This window comes from Nuphar pumila, chromosome 7 (genome assembly GCF_984573655.1).
Source record: "Nuphar pumila chromosome 7, dmNupPumi1.hap1.1, whole genome shotgun sequence".
NCBI classification, from domain to species: domain Eukaryota; kingdom Viridiplantae; phylum Streptophyta; class Magnoliopsida; order Nymphaeales; family Nymphaeaceae; genus Nuphar; species Nuphar pumila.
This window is the reverse complement of record NC_143255.1, coordinates 25,596,513-25,615,716: the sequence shown is the minus strand read 5'-3', so window position 1 is coordinate 25,615,716 and position 19,204 is coordinate 25,596,513. Positions and strand designations below refer to the sequence as shown.

General features: G+C 38.4%; 1 protein-coding gene across 1 annotated transcript; it reads right to left on the bottom strand.

Annotated features, from left to right (window-relative positions):
* Nucleotides 1-2,755: 2,755 nt before the first annotated feature.
* Nucleotides 2,756-3,934, bottom strand: LOC149831589 (F-box protein At3g07870-like). The gene has a single exon (XM_090013044.1). The coding sequence runs from the start codon at nucleotides 3,932-3,934 to the stop codon at nucleotides 2,756-2,758; it is 1,179 nt and encodes a 392-aa protein (XP_089869170.1).
* Nucleotides 3,935-19,204: the final 15,270 nt, after the last annotated feature.

Here is a 19,204-nt window from a genome sequence, read left to right as displayed (position 1 = left end):
TTTTCAAGAGTGCACCATTGCTAGAGTCTCTAAGAATCAGCTTCAGTCTAAGAAAAATGGTACAGTGGGCTGTCATTACTAATGATCTTGTTTGCTTGGAGAGGACGTAACATCAGTTGCACACTATGTCACACGGACTCGGATAGGGAGGCGTCGCACCCGAGTCGACACGCCTCGACACGGGTGCAGCTTCGGACTCGACCCGGACTCGGTCAACGCTGAGTCGGACTCGGTCAACGAGTCGAGGCCGAGTCCGTCCATATTTTGGACTCAGTCAACTTTGACCGAGTCCAAAAATGTTCATTTTTAGGACAAAAAACAAAAAAAAAAATTATTTTTTATATATCTTTTTTAAAATATATATATAACCAGACTGTGCAATGCAGTTGCACAGTCTGTGCAACTGTTAACGTATAAAGTTTATTGAATGTCAAAACTGAACAGATCACAAAGATGTGAATGCTATAGTAAATGGGTCATTTCAAAAATTGGACCAGTACAGATTATGAACCATTTCAAAAGGTCATAGTTTCAAGTTTTTTTTCCTTTAACCATGGCCCATATATGTGTTTACCTTAATTTAAATTGTTTACTAGAATTATTGTTATATATATATATAGCCGAGTCTCCGTGTTCAAAATTTTTGAAATTGCGCTGCACCCGTGTCGCACCCGCACCCATGTGACATAGGCTGTACATAGAATCGCTTTGCAGCAAGAAATGAACTCGACGATAAAGGATATGGATGTTTTGGTGATCTTTTTTGTAAAAATGGAAGTCTCTAAAAGGTATGTGTTTGACAGAAATGTCTTTCCATAAATAGCTTTGCACATTCCCGCGTGTCTACATTCTGGATCACCCTTTGACAACGAACTCTATGATCTGATTTTTACTGTAAATCGCTACTCTCTGATCTGATTTTCACTGTAAATCGTTACTCTCTGATCTAATTTCTATTATAAATTTGTTACTCTCTGATCTAATTTCTATTATAAATTTGTTACTCTCTGATTTGATCTCTGTTGTAAATTGATACTTTCTGATCTGATTTCTATTATAAATTCGTTACTCTCTGATCTGATCTTTGTTGTAAATCGCTACTTTCTGATCTGATTTATACTGTAAATCGTTACTCTCTGATTCAATTTCTATTATAAATCGCTACTCTTTGATCTGATTTCTACTGTAAATCGATACTCTCTGATCTTATCTCTGTTGTAAAATAATATTTTATTGATTTTAATACACGCAAGAAGCATACAAATGAGAGGGGGTTCAACCCTATTTATATAGAATAGAGACTCAAAAAGCAGACATTGGAAGAGATCCCACCAGATCCAAATAGTCATTGAGTTCTCTCGAACATCTCTTGACTTAAATCTTGTTGACTTCTAACTAAAAAGAAAAGAAAAAGTAAACTAAAACTAACTTTTACTATATATATATATATATATATATATATATATATATATATATATATATATATATATATATATTCGTATATATATACATATGTACGTACATATACGTTGTATATATATTAACATTTTTAACATTATGGTGATGCAGACTGTTCTCTCCAGGGAATACTGTCGAACTGGAACTTCAACGATGCTGAACAGCAGGATTTAATTTCTTAGACTTCGAGAATGATTTGTGAACAAAATAAAAATTAGCATGGTCAACCTGCTTGAATAATGTTTGAGAATGAGGCCTCTATTGTTTACTTCTGAAGAATCAGGCTGCAGTATGATTTATGCCCCACAAAATGTTTTGGCATAGGATCGTACACAACGCAAGACAGTCACCAAAAAAAAAAAAACTTTTCAATGATGTGTTCTTTCTGAGTGATCAGATCAAGTCTCTTGAGTTATCCCAGGAAACAACTTCTACCAATTACTAATTCTTAAAAGGAACACTAAATTCACGTTTCAACCTCATAGACAATCTAAAATTATTCACTTGATTTCTTTTCTCAAATTTCTCATACGTCCATGAGTTTCGATCTGTCACGTGTCAACATCTCATGCCGTGTCATCGAGACACATGACATATCTTTGATAGGTTTTGGCATATGCTCTCCAAGTGTATATTTAACCATTTACTTTTCCTTTTACTTCATTATGTTGCATCAATAAGAAAATAGTAAGGATAACAACCACCAGAACAACAAACACATCATAAAGCCTGAATTCATGCACATTCACCTTGCATCTGCTGCAATTGCTTCTTCTTTGGAAATATTCTCAACCGCTCCTTGGCTTCTTGCTGAGCATAAAATGCATGGTAACAAAATTCCATACTATTTACCAGTTTGTAGCATTCATTATGTAATTGTATACATACCAGATTAATGGCCTTCAAAAATCCATGAAGAACAACATATTGAAAACAAATGGCGTGAATAAAGAGAGACAGAAAGAGAAGGAATTTATAGCTTGGACAACCCAAAGTGAAGCATATATCTTTTTCATTCTAAAATATTAGATTTACGCACATCCATCTTTCCATAAGAGAATACAGTGTACATTTCCATAACAGAAACCATCATAGCCATCGTATTTACATGCAAAATTGATCACAACCAAAAACCGAAAAGTCAGTTACCAATGTAATTAACCACAACTCTGCATGGTGCAGATCAATATCATAACACCCTGTAGGTAAAGACCAGATAACTGTATCTTACACCCTAATGCATATAATGGTTCTGCATTCAGCTTGCGATTTCCTTCGGCAGTTGCAACAAACCTCCTCACTGGCCTGTTTCAGTGCCTCCATCCAAGTTCTGCTCACCATGCTTATGAGTATGTTGAATTTGGTCCATTGCTGCAAAAGATTTCAGAGAAACAAGAGTTCCCACGTGAGTACAAATCCCGCCCCAACCAGGACGCAACCTTCGAACTATCCGCCATGTTTCTTCAACCTCATTATAGAAGAACAACCATCCGCTGTTACGTTCCTTAACCAGAATTTCACCATCAATGATCTCTAGAACAAACAAATTCACAGCAGAATAACATGCTAGAAACATAACTTCCCCCATCCTCAGAACAATTCTGTGATTGATCTTCCACTCATTTCCATCACACAGAACCCAGATATCAATCTCGAAATACGTGGGGCATTGCAGGCATACTCTGCCTTCGAGTTCAACCACTGATGCCGCGCTATTAAGGTGGCTCATAATGGGATACTGTATGACCCCAATCTCCTCGCTCGCGATAACAATTTTGAGAATGCAATGGATATCCTCGTTCCCAGAGGATATAGCATCAAAGTAGATAACACCATCTACCGAAGCTCCAGATCCATAAAGGACCGCCACTGGCAATTTCCCAATATCTCTCCATGAATTCATCCCCACCGTAAGAACCTCACAACAGTTGTTAGATTCCAATGGATCAGGTCTGAATATCCGGAACACCTTGTACTCTTTAGTCGACCAACAGAAACCAAATCCATAACTCACGGACTTTCCGGCACCCCCAGGCAGAGGCAGAGCCATGATTTCTCCGGTTGTGGGATTGCACAAGAACACGCAATCCACATTGTTCAACTCGTCAATCAAACACAGAATGCCATTGCATGATGCGATCAATTGCAGTGGGTGCGGGACTTCCAAGAGGTTTGGGGGGCAAACAGTTTTGGCAGTGGCGGCTCCGATCAGTTCGTTGGCAACCACGTCAATGTGGTCGAGTTCGATCTTCCCGGGGCTGGAAAGGGTGACCATGAGATCAGGGGGCCGTCGGAGGAGGGCGAACTGAAGGTGGGAATCGATGAAGGAAGGGTCGCGGCTGAGGGCGTCCCATTGCTTGCAGACGCACCTCAACCTCATCAGTGATTTGGCGGGCAACCTCCTCAAGATGTCCACGATGATCTCGTGGGGAAGCTCTCTGGTTGGTCTTGCTTCCGATTCGTCGCTGCAGCCCATTGTTCTTGGCGACACACACACACGGAGAGAGAGAGAGAGAGAGAGAGAGAGAGAGAGAGAGAGAGATTTCCAGTTTTCGACCGCATTGACATGTTTAAAACGGGAAAATATCGCCCATATTTTTTTTCGTGACATTTTATAGAGTTTTATTATTCTTGCTTTTTTTTTGGGAAAATTTTGGCTAACATTAATTAAGTCATTTTTTAAAATATAAAAGGAGAAATTGAAATAAATAAATAAATAAATATCATTAAAGGTTTTAGTTCAAAACTCTAATTAAAATTAATTAAGTTCCACTTTCCAAAGCTTCATTTTTGGAACACTTTTTCCCAAAGCAGCAAACCAATCATCCTAAAGCAACAATTAATTCTCCTAGAAAGATGCGTGATATTTAATGGATCTTAATTAATTAATTCTGATTCCTAAAAACGGTTTGCTGCATGCATTTTTTGCAACGCTTCTCATTAAAGGTAAATATCGCGATATAATGATATAGTACGATATTTTAAAAAATCGCGCCATATGGCCGTTTTGAATCGAACATTTTGTCAAAAGATTCCTACCGATACATGTTTGGAACTTTGGAGTAATGTCCCAATTTTCAGGATTTTAAATTGTTTATTATTAGACAGTGTGAAAATTATCACGATATTGTTGAAACTGTCGTGAAAATTCTCTGCCGTTTTTAGGAGTGTCAACCATTTGGAACCTGGTTCTGATCCAGGTGGGTCCAAACCCATACCTGACTTTGAGGTACTAATACTGGGTCCGAACAGGTTTGTTACAAGGAAAACCATGCCTGTCTTATAAGAATTATGTGAACCAGACTCGGTCCATACTCGATAAAATAATATTTTTAATCTTTTTTGCATTGAAGAAACCACGGGTTTTAATTGGAGCTCGAGTCAGACTTGGGTCTGGTAAGAAATTTTGCAAACCATACCTGCAGGTGTCATATACTAATCGGACTCTTTGGTCTGACCCAGATTTTAGTTGGACCTTTTTCTTTATCACCAAACCCAAACCCTATGGGGTCTTTTATGGGTTGGCTCCGGGTCAAACTCAATCCATTGATACCCCTAACCGTTTTAGATGGACAAAATGGCCTGATATTTTACATAATACTTTTCAATTATGATCTTACCATTAGGGGTGTCAGCGGTTCGGGTTTGGTTCAGACCACTATTGTACCAGACTTAGACCTGGTTTTTGGGTATGGTATCGGGTCCAGACCCGCATCTAATCAGGTCCATTATAAGAAAAATCTTACAAGAATCAGAAACGGACTATATACCCAGTAAAACCATATTTTTTATAAATTTTACATTGAAAATTTGTGGGTCTTAATCAGAACTCAGGTCTGGTATAAAATTTCATAAACTATACATGGGCCCATGTATTAATCGGGCCTTCGAGTCCGGACCCGGGTCTTAATCTGGTCTTATTATTTATCACCATACCTGGACCTTATAGGGTTTGGTTCGGGTTGGGTCCAGGTAAACCCGACCTGTTGACACCCCTACTTACCATGGTATTATGCATTTCTATATAGAAAAAAACAATTGTTTTTGTCATATGTTTGTTTTTATTTACTTTCACATTTATTTTTAAATTTTTCTGATATATTTCTTTAGCAATTTTTTGGTTCGAGTTTTGCCTGGTACTTGACCCAACCCGAACATGTATGCCAGATGTGGGCACAAAATTGCTGGAAAATGACCGTACTATGTAAAATGGTGCATTGTCATAAATGCCTCATAATTTGCATAAATCCTCATCATGTCCAAAATTCTGATTACTTATTTTTTTAGAACATTTTTACCTATTGTAAACCTCCTCTAATTTTTGCATGCGAACCTCTTGACATTCGCATATATATATATATATATATATATATATATATATATATATATATATATATATATATATATATATATATATATATATATATATATATAGAGAGAGAGAGAGAGAGAGAGAGAGAGAGATATGATTGATCAGTAGGTGTTTAACGAAAACACATCTTTTTTTTGGCCATTGGATTTCATTTAGATCCAACAGCCAGCATCACTATTATTTAAATAATACATAAAATACATTCATCACCCTCTCGTTCCCCACCTGCGAGACACGCATGATTTTGTTAAAAACTGTGGAAAAACCGCGTCACTCAACGAGTTCATTGGCATAAAAACCTAAGTCCCCTTAGCCCACAGCATACACCCATGGGTTTCAAATTCGTGATGTCCAGTCAACTTGGTAGCATCCACGAAATATCCCTACCAGACGATCCAGACACTCTTGGGCGACATAGACACAAATAGCTTCTTAATTTCTGTTTTCAGCTTTACAAGCCAGTCCTACATCAGGTCCATGGGTTGGTACTTGTATTTTGAGGTGGATCTTGTATTTTGGATCTCTTTGTACTTTGGGTCAACTTATATGGATTGGGTCCAAGTGAGAGTGAGAGGATCCAATACATATGCAATAAGCCTCGCCAAGGCTATAAATAGCAGGTGAAGACTCTTGTAGTTCCTATCATTTGGCTAATTAAGATCATTCTTGGAGAGTTCTTTCATTGAGTTCGGAGGAACCCTAGCTCAATTTAAGGTCATCTGAGCTCTAATCCTCTAGGAATTTGTAGAATAAACCTCATTTCAACCATTGATCTACCCATTCAATCCATCCTAGGCATCCATCTAGTCCAGCCAATCCCCACTAGTTTGCATAAATTCTCTATCAATTCCATCGTTATCTACAAATACTCATTTGGATCTACTATCATTATAATGATAAAAATGGAGTTTTTTTTTAATTAGTAAACTATGCGAACTTTAACTTTCATCTGGGTGCATTATTCTATGGAAAATGATTGTAATGGATAATTTGACATTATTTCTTAAAAAGCTTATAATTTATGATATTCTCTCAATGTCCAAACTCACAAATATCTAACATCGTTAGGACCCTTTTACCCTTCGCAACTATGAATTAATGCTTTATTGCAATAGAATTGTATCGCTCATCGGCTAGTGCAAACACACACTTAAATCCAAAATCACATGTTTTTTTATGCAGAGCTCACAAACTCGCATAAATTTATTTGAGAATTTTCAGTGAAAATGAAATTACCAAAATCTCAAATATCCAACATTTTTGCATATACGTTAGTATTTTGCATAAATATAATTATGAAACTTCAAATGCAATATCTTATTTTTTCATATATACTACACAAATTTGCATAAATATATGTGTTAAACTCCACTTAAAGAGAAACAACAAAATCGCAAATGTCCTACTTAAATATTTATTAATATTTTATTATATATGATTTTTCTTAATATTTATAAAGTTCTTGAATCATATATATAATCATTTTTTATTTAAGGGTTTCTTCTTTTTGTTGTGTCTGTAAAGATATGTAGAACCCTTGCAGTGATTCTTGTGTAATTTTCTACTTTATCTCTGTTTATGCATGTTGCATGTCAAATTGATGATTTTCATTTATTAGTAAGACACAATTACAATGAATCTTCATTCAATAATTTATATTTTTTCAATATTCATATATATTAGTCATATCACTAACTACTAACAACTACTCGAATGTTAATTTTTTGATGTCAGAGACATTTCTACATTGTCCACAAATTGTCTATTTGTACAATATGGATGTCTTGTATAGAATAAATTTGACTTAGTTCGGTTAGACTTTCTTCTTGCTTGCTTGAAGAACATGAATTTTGAGGACAAGTGGTGTGGTTTGATTCGTTCTCTTTTACAAATCACGTCAACTTCAATCAGCTACAATGGATGCCAAGGTACATACTTTAACTTGTATAGAGTTTTGCCCCAAGGCAACCCTCTATCTCGCTTGCTCTTTGTCATTATCATGGAGGCTCTTACCCACATGATTGATTTGGCGATTGCAGGTGGCCTATTGTTTGTCACGGATCTTTCCGGCTTTCCGGACTTCTCCCATATCCTCTTTGCTGATGATATCTTCATTTTTTGTCGGGCAACGAGTTAAACAGTGTCAATTTGTAGATATTGCTGTGATTATTTTTGGAACTATCGGTGCTTCAAATCAATGAACACAAATGTAGCCCTATCATGTTTAACGAAGAGGTCGGGTGGTGCAATTTTTGCGATAACCATGTTTGCTTGTAGTATTGAATAACTTTTCATCAAGTATTTGGGTCTTCCCCTTCATCATGGGGTCACTAGAGGCCATTGTTGGAAGGATGTAGAGGACAAGGTTTCATAAAAAAATAATTCATGAGCCGGTTTCAGTCATGCAATCTCGAGAAACATGTTCTCACAAGTTTTTCTTTGACACTTAATGCAAATATTTCAAATCTCATCCAAGACGAGGAAGCATATAAATAAAGCCTTTCAAATATTCATTTGGTCTGGTAAATGGCAAAGAGAGAAGCCACACTTAGTTTCTTGAGAAATCATTACCGAGGGAGGTCTTGGAATCCGTGAGGTGGGGTGTTGAACTGTGAGTGGTTGTTCTTAAGCACATATACAACATCCATGGACGGCCTTCACATTGGAATGGGGGTTCAAAATGGATGGTGGGTTCTGGTAACAGAATCTGTTAAAGCTGTGGGTCTCCTTAGGCGATGGGTCATCCACTTTCTTTTGGAAGGACATGTGGATTGAAGAAGATGTATGAAAGACCTATTCTCAACACTTTAATGGGTGGCTACGAACAAGGAAGGTATGGTTCATTCGTTTTGGACTGCACAGTTTGGTTGGAAAATTCAATTGTGTAGAAACTGTTGGATCATTTTTCGGATCACACAGTTTCACAATCGTCATCATGATATAAAACACGATAGAAAACAAGAAATAAAACACGATAGAAAACAGAAAATAAAACAGTGTAAATAGCATGATGAACAGACGATCGAAACAACAATAGGGAGCAGGCATGTCGGTTTCCGCAAACAACCAAAATCCAGACGACAGCATATGAGCAAACAAATGCAAAGAACATAAAGAAAACAACGAAAACATGTTTAGATTATGTAACAGGCTAAGGCGTACGAAAGTACTCCTCTTAGAGAAGATTCGCCCCCACATACAGTGCAAATCAGGGTCCAGCGTCCTTCCCTCAGGATACAATAGTCATGACGAACCGAACGGTGCACTCCGACGGATCGCCCTTCGAAAACAACCTCCATGAACCAAATGTTGCAGAACACCCCTTTCGGGACAACTCAGGAAAGAGAGATAGAGAGAGCAACAGAGAGATGAAAAATCGCAGAGCTCTTCAGAAAACCAGAGCGTCTTCGATCTCTCAGATAGTCTCCGTAACCCCACCCTCACCACGCTTTTATAACCCACGAACGGTTACAAAGCGTGGAAGGACCCGTTACGGATTACGAGGAGACGTGATCCGTTAATGGACTTCGAAAGATCGAGATCCGTTACGGAATTCGAAGAGCCATAACGGGCATGAACTACGAGGAGTCGTGACCCGTTATCATATCCCATAACCCGTTACAGAATCCAAATATCCAAAGAAACTTTGGGTAAAAAGATACTTTGTCTTAATTAAATATGGCTCTAAAGGGCCAATTACCCGAACCCGGCCCGGCACAGCGGACAAGCGTGTGTGTGGTGGTCATCCCACTCTCTTGTTCTCAAGAACAAATGTATGAGTTCACACGTGGCTTATAAAGCCCACAAAAAACTCAAACACTATCAATATGGGACTATTTCACAAGACCACCTTTAACAAAATAACCCAGTTTCTCCTTTGAATTCTCTCTCCCTTCCTTCTTACACCGAACAGAAACCCTTCACTGTTGGCATTTGAGCAATGGATATGAAGCTCATGAGGACGTTAACTCCATTAAGGCCAGTGAGTGTTTTTTATGGCCCATATTGTAAGCACTCTATCTCATGTCAATTCACCATTAAATCTTGCTATCGTTACACCATACTGGGCAATGTGCCAATGGTGAATCTTGCTTCATTACACCATACTTGGCCATTACGATGCAACCTAATGTGACTCAATTTGACATAGGTACATCATAGGATAACATGACTCATGAGAGTTACGGGAGGCAAGGTAACCACTGATTGTGGTGACCTCCTACTCCTCCCACCTGACACGAAGGCCTAAGCTCATAGTGGGCATCGATAAGCTGAGGAGAATGTTGAGCATGTATTGTTGCTTTCACGTCTGGGGTTAGTTTTTAACAATGCAATGGGTTATGGGCACATAACCCATGCATCATGTTGCACGTGTGGTTATGCGTTCTTGCGGCACTCGCCAAAATTTCATTTTCCCGCCGAGACCCTTTGTGTTGTTGACTGTTTTCTGTTGGCGTTTGGCCGGCCACCGGCACAGACGACACAACAGTCCAGCAGGAACAGTGGGACCATGACATCACCGGCAGTGGGACGTTCCCATTTTGGCAGATCGTCGCCGGCATTGAGCCGCTGTCGCTAGCGGCATACAGGATCGGCGACAACTGGTGGTCACTGCAGAAGGGGCTTTGTCTACGTTTCATCATTGGGCTCGAGATGGTTACTGCCGGTGATGTTCCGGGCAAGCCTACTCCGACTGTCACAGCTCTGGGTGAGTTGGCCACAGAGGCTATCCAGTCGTTTGCTCCCACGAAGATCCACCAACATCTCTGTGTGTTCCACTCCTATGCGTACGACATGAGGAGGCAGGTGGAGGCACACCACTTTTGCGGTCTCCAGAACGAGGAGATGCGGCAGTGCCTCATCTAAGACGGGTCCTGATGCCAGGGTCACTATCTCCGACGGCATTTCGGCCGGCCGCCGGTGCCTGTGACTGCAGGTTGACGAAACAATGAGTTTTTTCAGGAACCGACGCTTCGGCTGAGCTCTTGGAGGCGGCCGCTCGGCAGCGGCCCCTGACCGGAGAGGTCGATGACCCACCCCTGCTAACCGCCGATGGTGGGGTTAGTTTCGGGTGGGTGTAGGAATAGGGAACGATGTTCCCTGTGCACCCCCCATTTCTGTAGCAGCTGGCAGACGGCGGTGGTCGACGTTGATGCCAACGGCTGACGGAGGCTGCCTGCAAACAAAAACCCCATTTTTTTTTCTTACTTTTGTCGGCGTCTGCTAGCGGAGGGTTATTGTAGCCGGGGGGGGAGGTGGTCACCGTCGCCGATGGAACCGCCGCCATCAGCTGACCGACAATCATCTTCGTCTTCATCGGTGGCGGACGAGGGCTGGCAGTTTCAAGTGGAGATGCTGAGGGCCATTTTCGTCTCCGTTGGCCAGGGTGGGGGTCGCCGTCGCCAGTGGCATTTCGACCGGCCGTCGGTGTCAGTGATTGTAGGTCGACATGGGGCATTGTGCATCTGAGCATTTTAGTTTATGAGAAATCAGAAAGCGAACGCTTTCGTTTTTATCGGGTTTTCTGTTTCGAGTGAGTCGGGTCCGGACGTGAACCCAACCCGTCGAGTGGCCCCATCCAAACCTGGTCCGTGTGGAGCGGGTATTGGATATGTTCTCGGGGTATACCCGATCCAGATTCAAACCCGAATCCATTATAGATCGGGTCTCCACCCATCCTGGGGTGGACCAGATCTAGAACCAGATCCGTTATTGGAGCGAGTGGTTCGGGTTTGGACCCACTTTATGGGTTGGACCCATACCCGAAGGATAGGATCCGACCCAGACCCATTTGAGGTTTCGAGTCTGGGTCTGATCCGGTCCGACTAGACCTAGACCCAATTGGTTTTCGGGTCTGGTACGGACTGGGCAAATCGAACATGGGTCCAGATCTGACCCGGATCCTTCATGGATCGAATCCGGATCTGGATCGAGATTAAATTGGTCTGTATCCGACCTAGTCTTGTTTGGATTGGGTCTGGGTCGAGTTGGACTGGGTTCGGGCCGGGTTTAGGATTTGACTCGGTCCTATTTGGATCGGGTCTGGATCTGGATGGTTTGAGGATCCTGATCTGACCCAAACCCATTTGTGGCTCTGGGTCTGGGTTTGATCCAGATAGATCGAACCTAGGATCCAGATCTGACCCAAATTATTTACGAATCTAGATTCAAATCGGGGTTAGAACATGGGATCCAACCTAGAACCTAGTCATTATGGGTCTGGAACAAGACTAGATCTAGATCGGAAGGATCCGACCCAGATCCATTATGGATATGGATCTAGATTGAATCAGATCAGGTCCAAAATGGGTCCATGCACTATTTATACCTGAACTGGTTTTGTAACCGATACATGGTGTTTCAAGATCGGTTTAGAGCCATTTTTACCGGTTTCTATTAGTTTTTCACTGGTTCCGAAATGTGGAGACCTTGTTTTCATGAATTAGTGAAAGAACAAGGATTTTTTCATTTGGTTTTAAGGGTTTATAGGCCCTTTTTTTTTATGTTTTGGACCGGTTCGTCAGTTCCAGGACCAGTTCAGGCCCTTAGTTGATCGGTTCCAGCAGGAGGACCCTGGGTTTTACCCAAAAGAGTATGTTTTGTTATTTTTTCATGCTTTATAAGTGTTTATTGTCATGAAAACATGACTTTTTACATGCATTTGATGATTATTTAAAGTTATGCACAACATTCAAGCAAGAATTATGACTAAATTCATGACATTTATGATGTGTTTTCATCAAAAATTATTTATGCATATAATTTAAAGCATGAACCTGTATTTTTTATGATATAATGCATATTTCGTCATGAATATATTTGCATTATCATGTGTGCATGGGCATGCTCCATAATACAGATATGTTTGTGGTAAAAGATCTCGATTAACTGACTCATGCAATCGTCAAAGTGATCTGAGTTGTGTTAATTGAGGATTCTTTGGACCGTGTTAAGATTTGGTATCATGATTGTGTGTGACTTTATGAAACAATGATTCTACCCAAATATAAGTTATTGTGTTCCAAATTCACACATGGTTAATAGTAGATGTGTATACTAGCACATGAAGCATCTTTGTACCCAAAGGTATGGTATTGAATTATCTCTGGTTACATGAGCTGCTAATTTCACCAATTGAAGTCAATTCCTTATGAATTGAGGAGACGAAGCAACTATTAGTATTATCGTTTTCACTAAAGTGAAACAATAATAACCCAATTATGCTTATCTCAGAAAATATAAATAATAAGGGGTCTCACATTTACCTTTTTAATATAAATTTTGTATAAGACAATTAATCTCTTATTCATACGGAGAATAAAATAACCACTCTGAAGGTTGCCTATGAGAAGTGTGAGCACTTAAAAGGATGTCTATGAGAAGTGAGAGTGCTAAAATAATCTTAGCATTTTGCTTTTGCAATCGTGAGTGACTAAGAATATTCGAGGTGTCATCTCTCACTGTAGGATAGTAAAGAGATTTCTTAAAGCCATTGGGGCAAAAATTATTGATCTATACAAGATTTCATCTCAGGCCATATAAATTAAAAGCTTCATTATAGATTTTGGTATAGTGGACTTTATTAGGAGACCACTAAAGATCTTATGTGATAATGAAGTTGTCGTATCTTTCTTGAATAAACAATAGTTCAACCTTATGTCAATACATAGAGTTAAAGTACTTTGTTGTTAAAAAAATGTCTAAGAATCATCTAGTATGTATTGATACAATCAGTAAAAAGAAAATGACTGTGGTTACCCTTACCAAATGGCTAGCACTAGGATTATATTCTTAACATATAAAGATGACGAGTCTGTTTGATTCCTTTTGATGTATGACAATACATTATGATTATATATGATCATATTTGTGAAGCTAAATTGATTATCTATGACTTTGTGTATTGTTGATTTTGCGTAAAAGATCTCTCATTTGGTTAGAGAGAATAGCAAAATAACAATATTAAAGGACCAATAGAATGTGTTAGAGACCAACTTATTCATAAAGATAATCTTAACATGCTAAAACACTGAAAATAAATTATATTATAGTGCATGAAAATATGACATTTCATAAAGAAGTGTTCACCTCCATGATTTGTATGACTCATTCTTGTTATAAAGGATAGCATATGAACCTATATGAAAAATGAATTAAGATAACATTAAAACCTTGATGAAGTGTTTTTCTATGTCAATAGGTTAAGTGAGAGAATGTTGGAATATGAATTAGATCCAACCTAATCCGACCCGATTTGACATGGGTACATAATACGATAGTATGACTCATGGGAGTTACAATGCAGTTATTGGAACTGCCCATGTAGTATAACCATTGATTGTGGTAACCGCCCACTCCTTCCACTATATGCCTCTCTCAGAGGTCTATAAGAAGGGGTATGATTGCTTAATGAAAACAACCAAGGAGTATCCTTTTTCTCTCATTTGGGTCCAGGGACCTTCTCACCATCAACATAAAGGTCTGGGCTCATCATGGGCATCGATAGGCTGAGGAGAATGTTGAGCACCTGCGCATTGTTTCATCCATGGTGTTTACCGGTATGTATTGTTGCTTTTATATTCTGGTTCTATTTTGATGAACACCAACACTTAACTCCTAACTTGAGCTTAGATTGCTTATTCACTGAGTCTTAAATTGCATATGACTTTTGGTTGCTTAGCCTTAATTCGAGCCTTTTGTGAGCTTGTTCTTCCTACCCCTTCATCATCTCTTCCTTTGGCAGGATTTATAGAAAACAAAAAGAGACCAGAGACTAGTAATTTAGGCAGATGACAGTGATTAACATTAGATTTCATGACCATATACACATTGTGTAGGAAACATAAGACCAACACATAGTTGATTCACAATAGATTGTTTTTTTATGAAAAATATTATAGAGGGCTGCTACCTATGGATTGTTACACTCTTCTGATTGGAACTATGCCAACATGTGGATCAGATGTTATATCATGCTCAAACCATCACAATATCATGATATTGTATGCATAATCTTCTTGAAAACTAAATTTCTCAAACTCTAGATTCTATGTTACTGTTTGAGACAACCGGATAATGTCTTATTGATTATATATTAACATGAGTAGTTTTGTGCCATTCTGCAGGAAACACATTGTAGTTGATGAGTTGCTTTAAAAAAGTGTCATGGCATGCATGGAGCTAACCAAGGTCTACCTTAGCCATATGATTTGCTGAAAGATCAAAGTAGTAACCTAAGGTATTTGTATGATATCTATGTGTTAAAGATAATCAAGAAGATAACCCACAAGACTTCAAGGTAGAATTCAAAAAATCCAAGGAATTTAATCATCACTTATGAATATGAATCCTATGCAAAAGAGGATCCTAAAGTTATGTAGTCTTGAAAGTAAAATTAGGGAAGGTTCAAGAAACCTAATTCCACTTGTAATCAAATAAGGTGATATATAATAATAGCTCTCCTCTCTCAAAGAAAGACACGTTGAATAGAGAGAGATATTTTTGTGGATGTAGGCACACCTCGGTAGAACTACATAAAATTGTGTGTGTGCTCTTGTGTTCTTGCTTGTTTCATGTTTTTTGGTTGTGAAAGATCTGATCCAACATTAAATCTGTTCATTTTCATGGTATCATGAGCGAAGGTTTTTGGTTCTGACTCCTAAGATAACTCACTTATCATGGTAGCACTTAAGGGATATCTGGTGGTTGAGAAGAGATCTGTACTTCTTTTGATAAATAGGGACATATCAACCTTTGACTTAACAAAACTCAAGCAAAAAAGATAGTCATACAACTATTCAGATCAGGCTTTAGGAGCTTATTTTAATCCATACAATGATCAATTCAATTTGCAAACATAGTTGGGATACTGACTACTTTCAAACCCCTATGGTTGATCCATGCAAATTTTCTCTTATAAATACTCATGCAGAAAAACATTAATTACATCTAATTGATATATGCCCACCCAAAACTCATGGCTATAGATAAAATAGTTCTATCAGTAGTAAGCTTTATTATAGGACTAAAAGTTTCAAAGTAATCAATTACTTCTTGTTGATTATACTCCTTAGCAACAAGTTTGACCTTATATCTAGCAATCGACCCATCAATATGCCTCTTAATTTTATAGATTCATTTACATCCAACTAAATTTTGAGTAGATGATGCAAGAACAAGGGTTCAAGTTTCATTTCAAATAAGGGTGACATATTCACAAAAGCAAAACATTTCAGTTGTTAGGGTATGCTGCAACACCGTTGCCCCCAGAAACGATGATCAAAGGTCCCTGGTCTGGTTGATCCTTGCTCAACGAAGGAGGAAAGATGCAAGATTTTGAAGAATGACCCCCACATCTCAAGTTTGGATTTGAGTTTTGAATCTAATTTTCTAAAAAAAAAAATCATGAAAACCCTTTGTTTTTAGCTTTTAAAAATTTGAGGATCACAAAACCTCCTTACCAGAGCTGTTCCTATTATGTAATGTGTTAATTTTTAAGACAATTGTAGCTTTATTTTTGACGTAAACTTTGTATATATAAAAAGCTAACTTTTTGTTTTGTGATTTGATTTTCAATTTGATCTTTTAGGTCATAAAATAGGCTCTAAGCAGATATTGCACCTTATTTTTCAGCCAAGGTTGATTCCAAAATCATCCAATATGGGCTCAAATGATGGTCCAAACATCTTAACCTAGACTCCAACACTTTTTGAATAACCAATGCCCTCCATTGAGAACCATGTTCATCTCCTCCTTACTCTTTCTATTGATTATATAATAGCTTGTTTCCCTGCCTATGGGCATAAAAAATGGCTCCTCTCCCCACCTTGCCCCATAACATCTTGGCCTTTGTGTTGAGCATGAGGATGTTGAGGCAATTATATATGAACTTGCTAACTAAACGGTACTTGTGGGCCACACGATTATCTTCTTTTCATGGTTCTCCTCAGGGATAGGAATGACCCTCTCTAGATCATGTAAGCTTTCAGGGGTTATTTGATTACATGATACCCTTCTCAAAGAGAGCAAGCTAATTAAGGAGCTCAAAATATGTAATTACTTTTTGCATATGTTGGTACATGTTATGTGCACAATTTTTTTTGAAATAGAGAAAAGTGACTGGGTCAGTGCAGAGAATGTGAAGATGCTAGCTTGACATGAAGGTGACTTTAGATAGCTTGATTCACTGTTTTTCTCATTTATCATACTTTAAACTTAGACATTTCCTGAAATAGATTAGCAAGTTAAACATTCCTTTGTTCGGGCAAATAAAAGATGATAATGGTTGATATCTATTAGGGTATTTGAAGGCATGCAAAATCCATTATGAAAAAAAAAGATCTGTTGTTAATTTTGATCATGCACCTTTTCATGGTTAAAAAATTGATATTTTTTTTTGCATTGGACCATGTAGCATGGAGCATAAAATTTGCAAAGCTATGTGAGGATATATTGTAGCTGCTGAAAAAAATAGGCAAATACTATATATAGAAAAACTGGTTAAATTGGTCTTCTCACTATAGAACTCATTTGAGCTAATACAGACTTCAAAAGTGTGTTCGTATGTGTATGGGTGTGCATGTGATGTTTCTGTACCATTTTGAAAATATTTAGTGTTGATGTCCTAAGATAATTTTTTTCAAATGTAGTGTAGCAGGTTCTATAAGAACGTTTATGCATGGTGTGAAAGATGCTTGAAGCCACCAAGCAGCTGATGTACTTTCGAATGTGGATGGTTGCTACAAGATTTATCAAATTCATCAAAGGGTATTATACTGATGACTCTTGTATATGAGAATTTTCATCTGATCATAGCCCAATCCTTGCATATTTTTCTGCTATTCGCTGCAAAGAAAAAGGAAGAACACCGTTGTCTCTAATGGTTGGACTGTTTTGTTATATGAAATTGTATTGGGTGGTTTGTTTGTTTTTAAGTATATACCAGCTTTGTACAAAAGAGTAAATAGATAATATAGGCATTCTGTGATTTGGTAAGGGTATCACTCATAATAAAATATAACTTTTTCTTGTGTTAATCAATTAAAATACAAACATATATATGCCTCATGTAGGTCAAGATGAGGCAAACATGTTTAATCTTGAAGCTAAAAAGCTAGCAAAAATAATGTAAGATTATATATTTCTTTGTGACCTACTTTGTATAGTTGTGTTTAAAGTCTCTTTTGCTTTGGTTGAGTAAGTGTTGAGTCACTTGTAATTTTTTTTGGTTCAGGTTAATCAATACTTTCAAAGGTTAACCCGTAGATCTGAACTATAAGATGCGCTTGGACAAAATAGTGAATGAATTTAAATGCATTGATCTTTCTTTGTTCACCCTAGTTGTAGTTACCTTCAAGTGATTGCAATTTCTTTCTCTCTTTTTTTTTCGTTCTCTTGCACTCTCTATAATTAAAGCTTTCACAACGGCAAATGAGCCATCAGATAAGCTTGCGGCGATAAAGAAAAGATCGTCGTACCGCACTGGCCTATTGAAAAAATAAGCCGGTGACAATATATTTGGTGTTTTTTTATAGGTTGGGTTTGGTATAATTGAAATGTTGGTTTTATTTCTCACCCGTCTGTAAAGATGGGCCATTATTCAAAACCTACGAGTGGTGTCGCTTGTTGCAATGTTTTGTCACTGCCAGCATCTCACGGACAGACCTTGTGCAAACTTAGTTGGCTCAGGGCCACATGCAACCACATGATTCATGAAAGCCCTAGAAGCTTCCAGGATCATATAAGGTAAATAAGCAACATGCACATGTAATTAATATCCTTAGAAACAAAATTAGCCTCGTAGCACCACAAACCCCTTATTTTCCCCAAAATAGTATCATTATCTTCTTAATTAAGGAACAATAATAATGCAATGCGGCTCGCAATCAGCTATCTGACTCGGGGAACCAATTCGACTCGGTGACAGTCAAGGACTGTCATCTTCCTACTCCTATAGCGGAAATCAATATTCTTTTATAATTACTTGACATTGCATATCGACTAGCTGACTTGAGGCTCGAACACCACTCTGTGACTCGGTCTACCCCTTAGCCTCAAAAGCTTGCTTAATTTCGAGTGTCTTGTACAACTTAGAGCAGTCATACTAGCTCTTTTTGCATCAAGCCGAGTCTTTGACCGGGGACACATAGCGATCGGTCGCGATCCTACTGACTGCAGACCAAGTCCCAAGCCAAGAGGGTGTTGACCGAGTCCGAGTGTTCCTCCTCTTGAGCCTTTCCCAAGCCTTGCCGAGTCAGAAATCTGGTTCGGTCAAGAAGATAGAAAGAGTAACATTAGGATGCGCGCGTGTGCACAACAAGACATGAACCGAGCGCTTTTACATGATGGGGGAAAGTTCGTTTCTTTTGCGTGTTC

Excerpts from the sequence above, each read along its gene's own strand:
- LOC149831589 (XM_090013044.1), bottom strand. The coding sequence starts at position 3,934 with ATGGGCTGCAGCGACGAATCGGAAGCAAGACCAACCAGAGAGCTTCCC.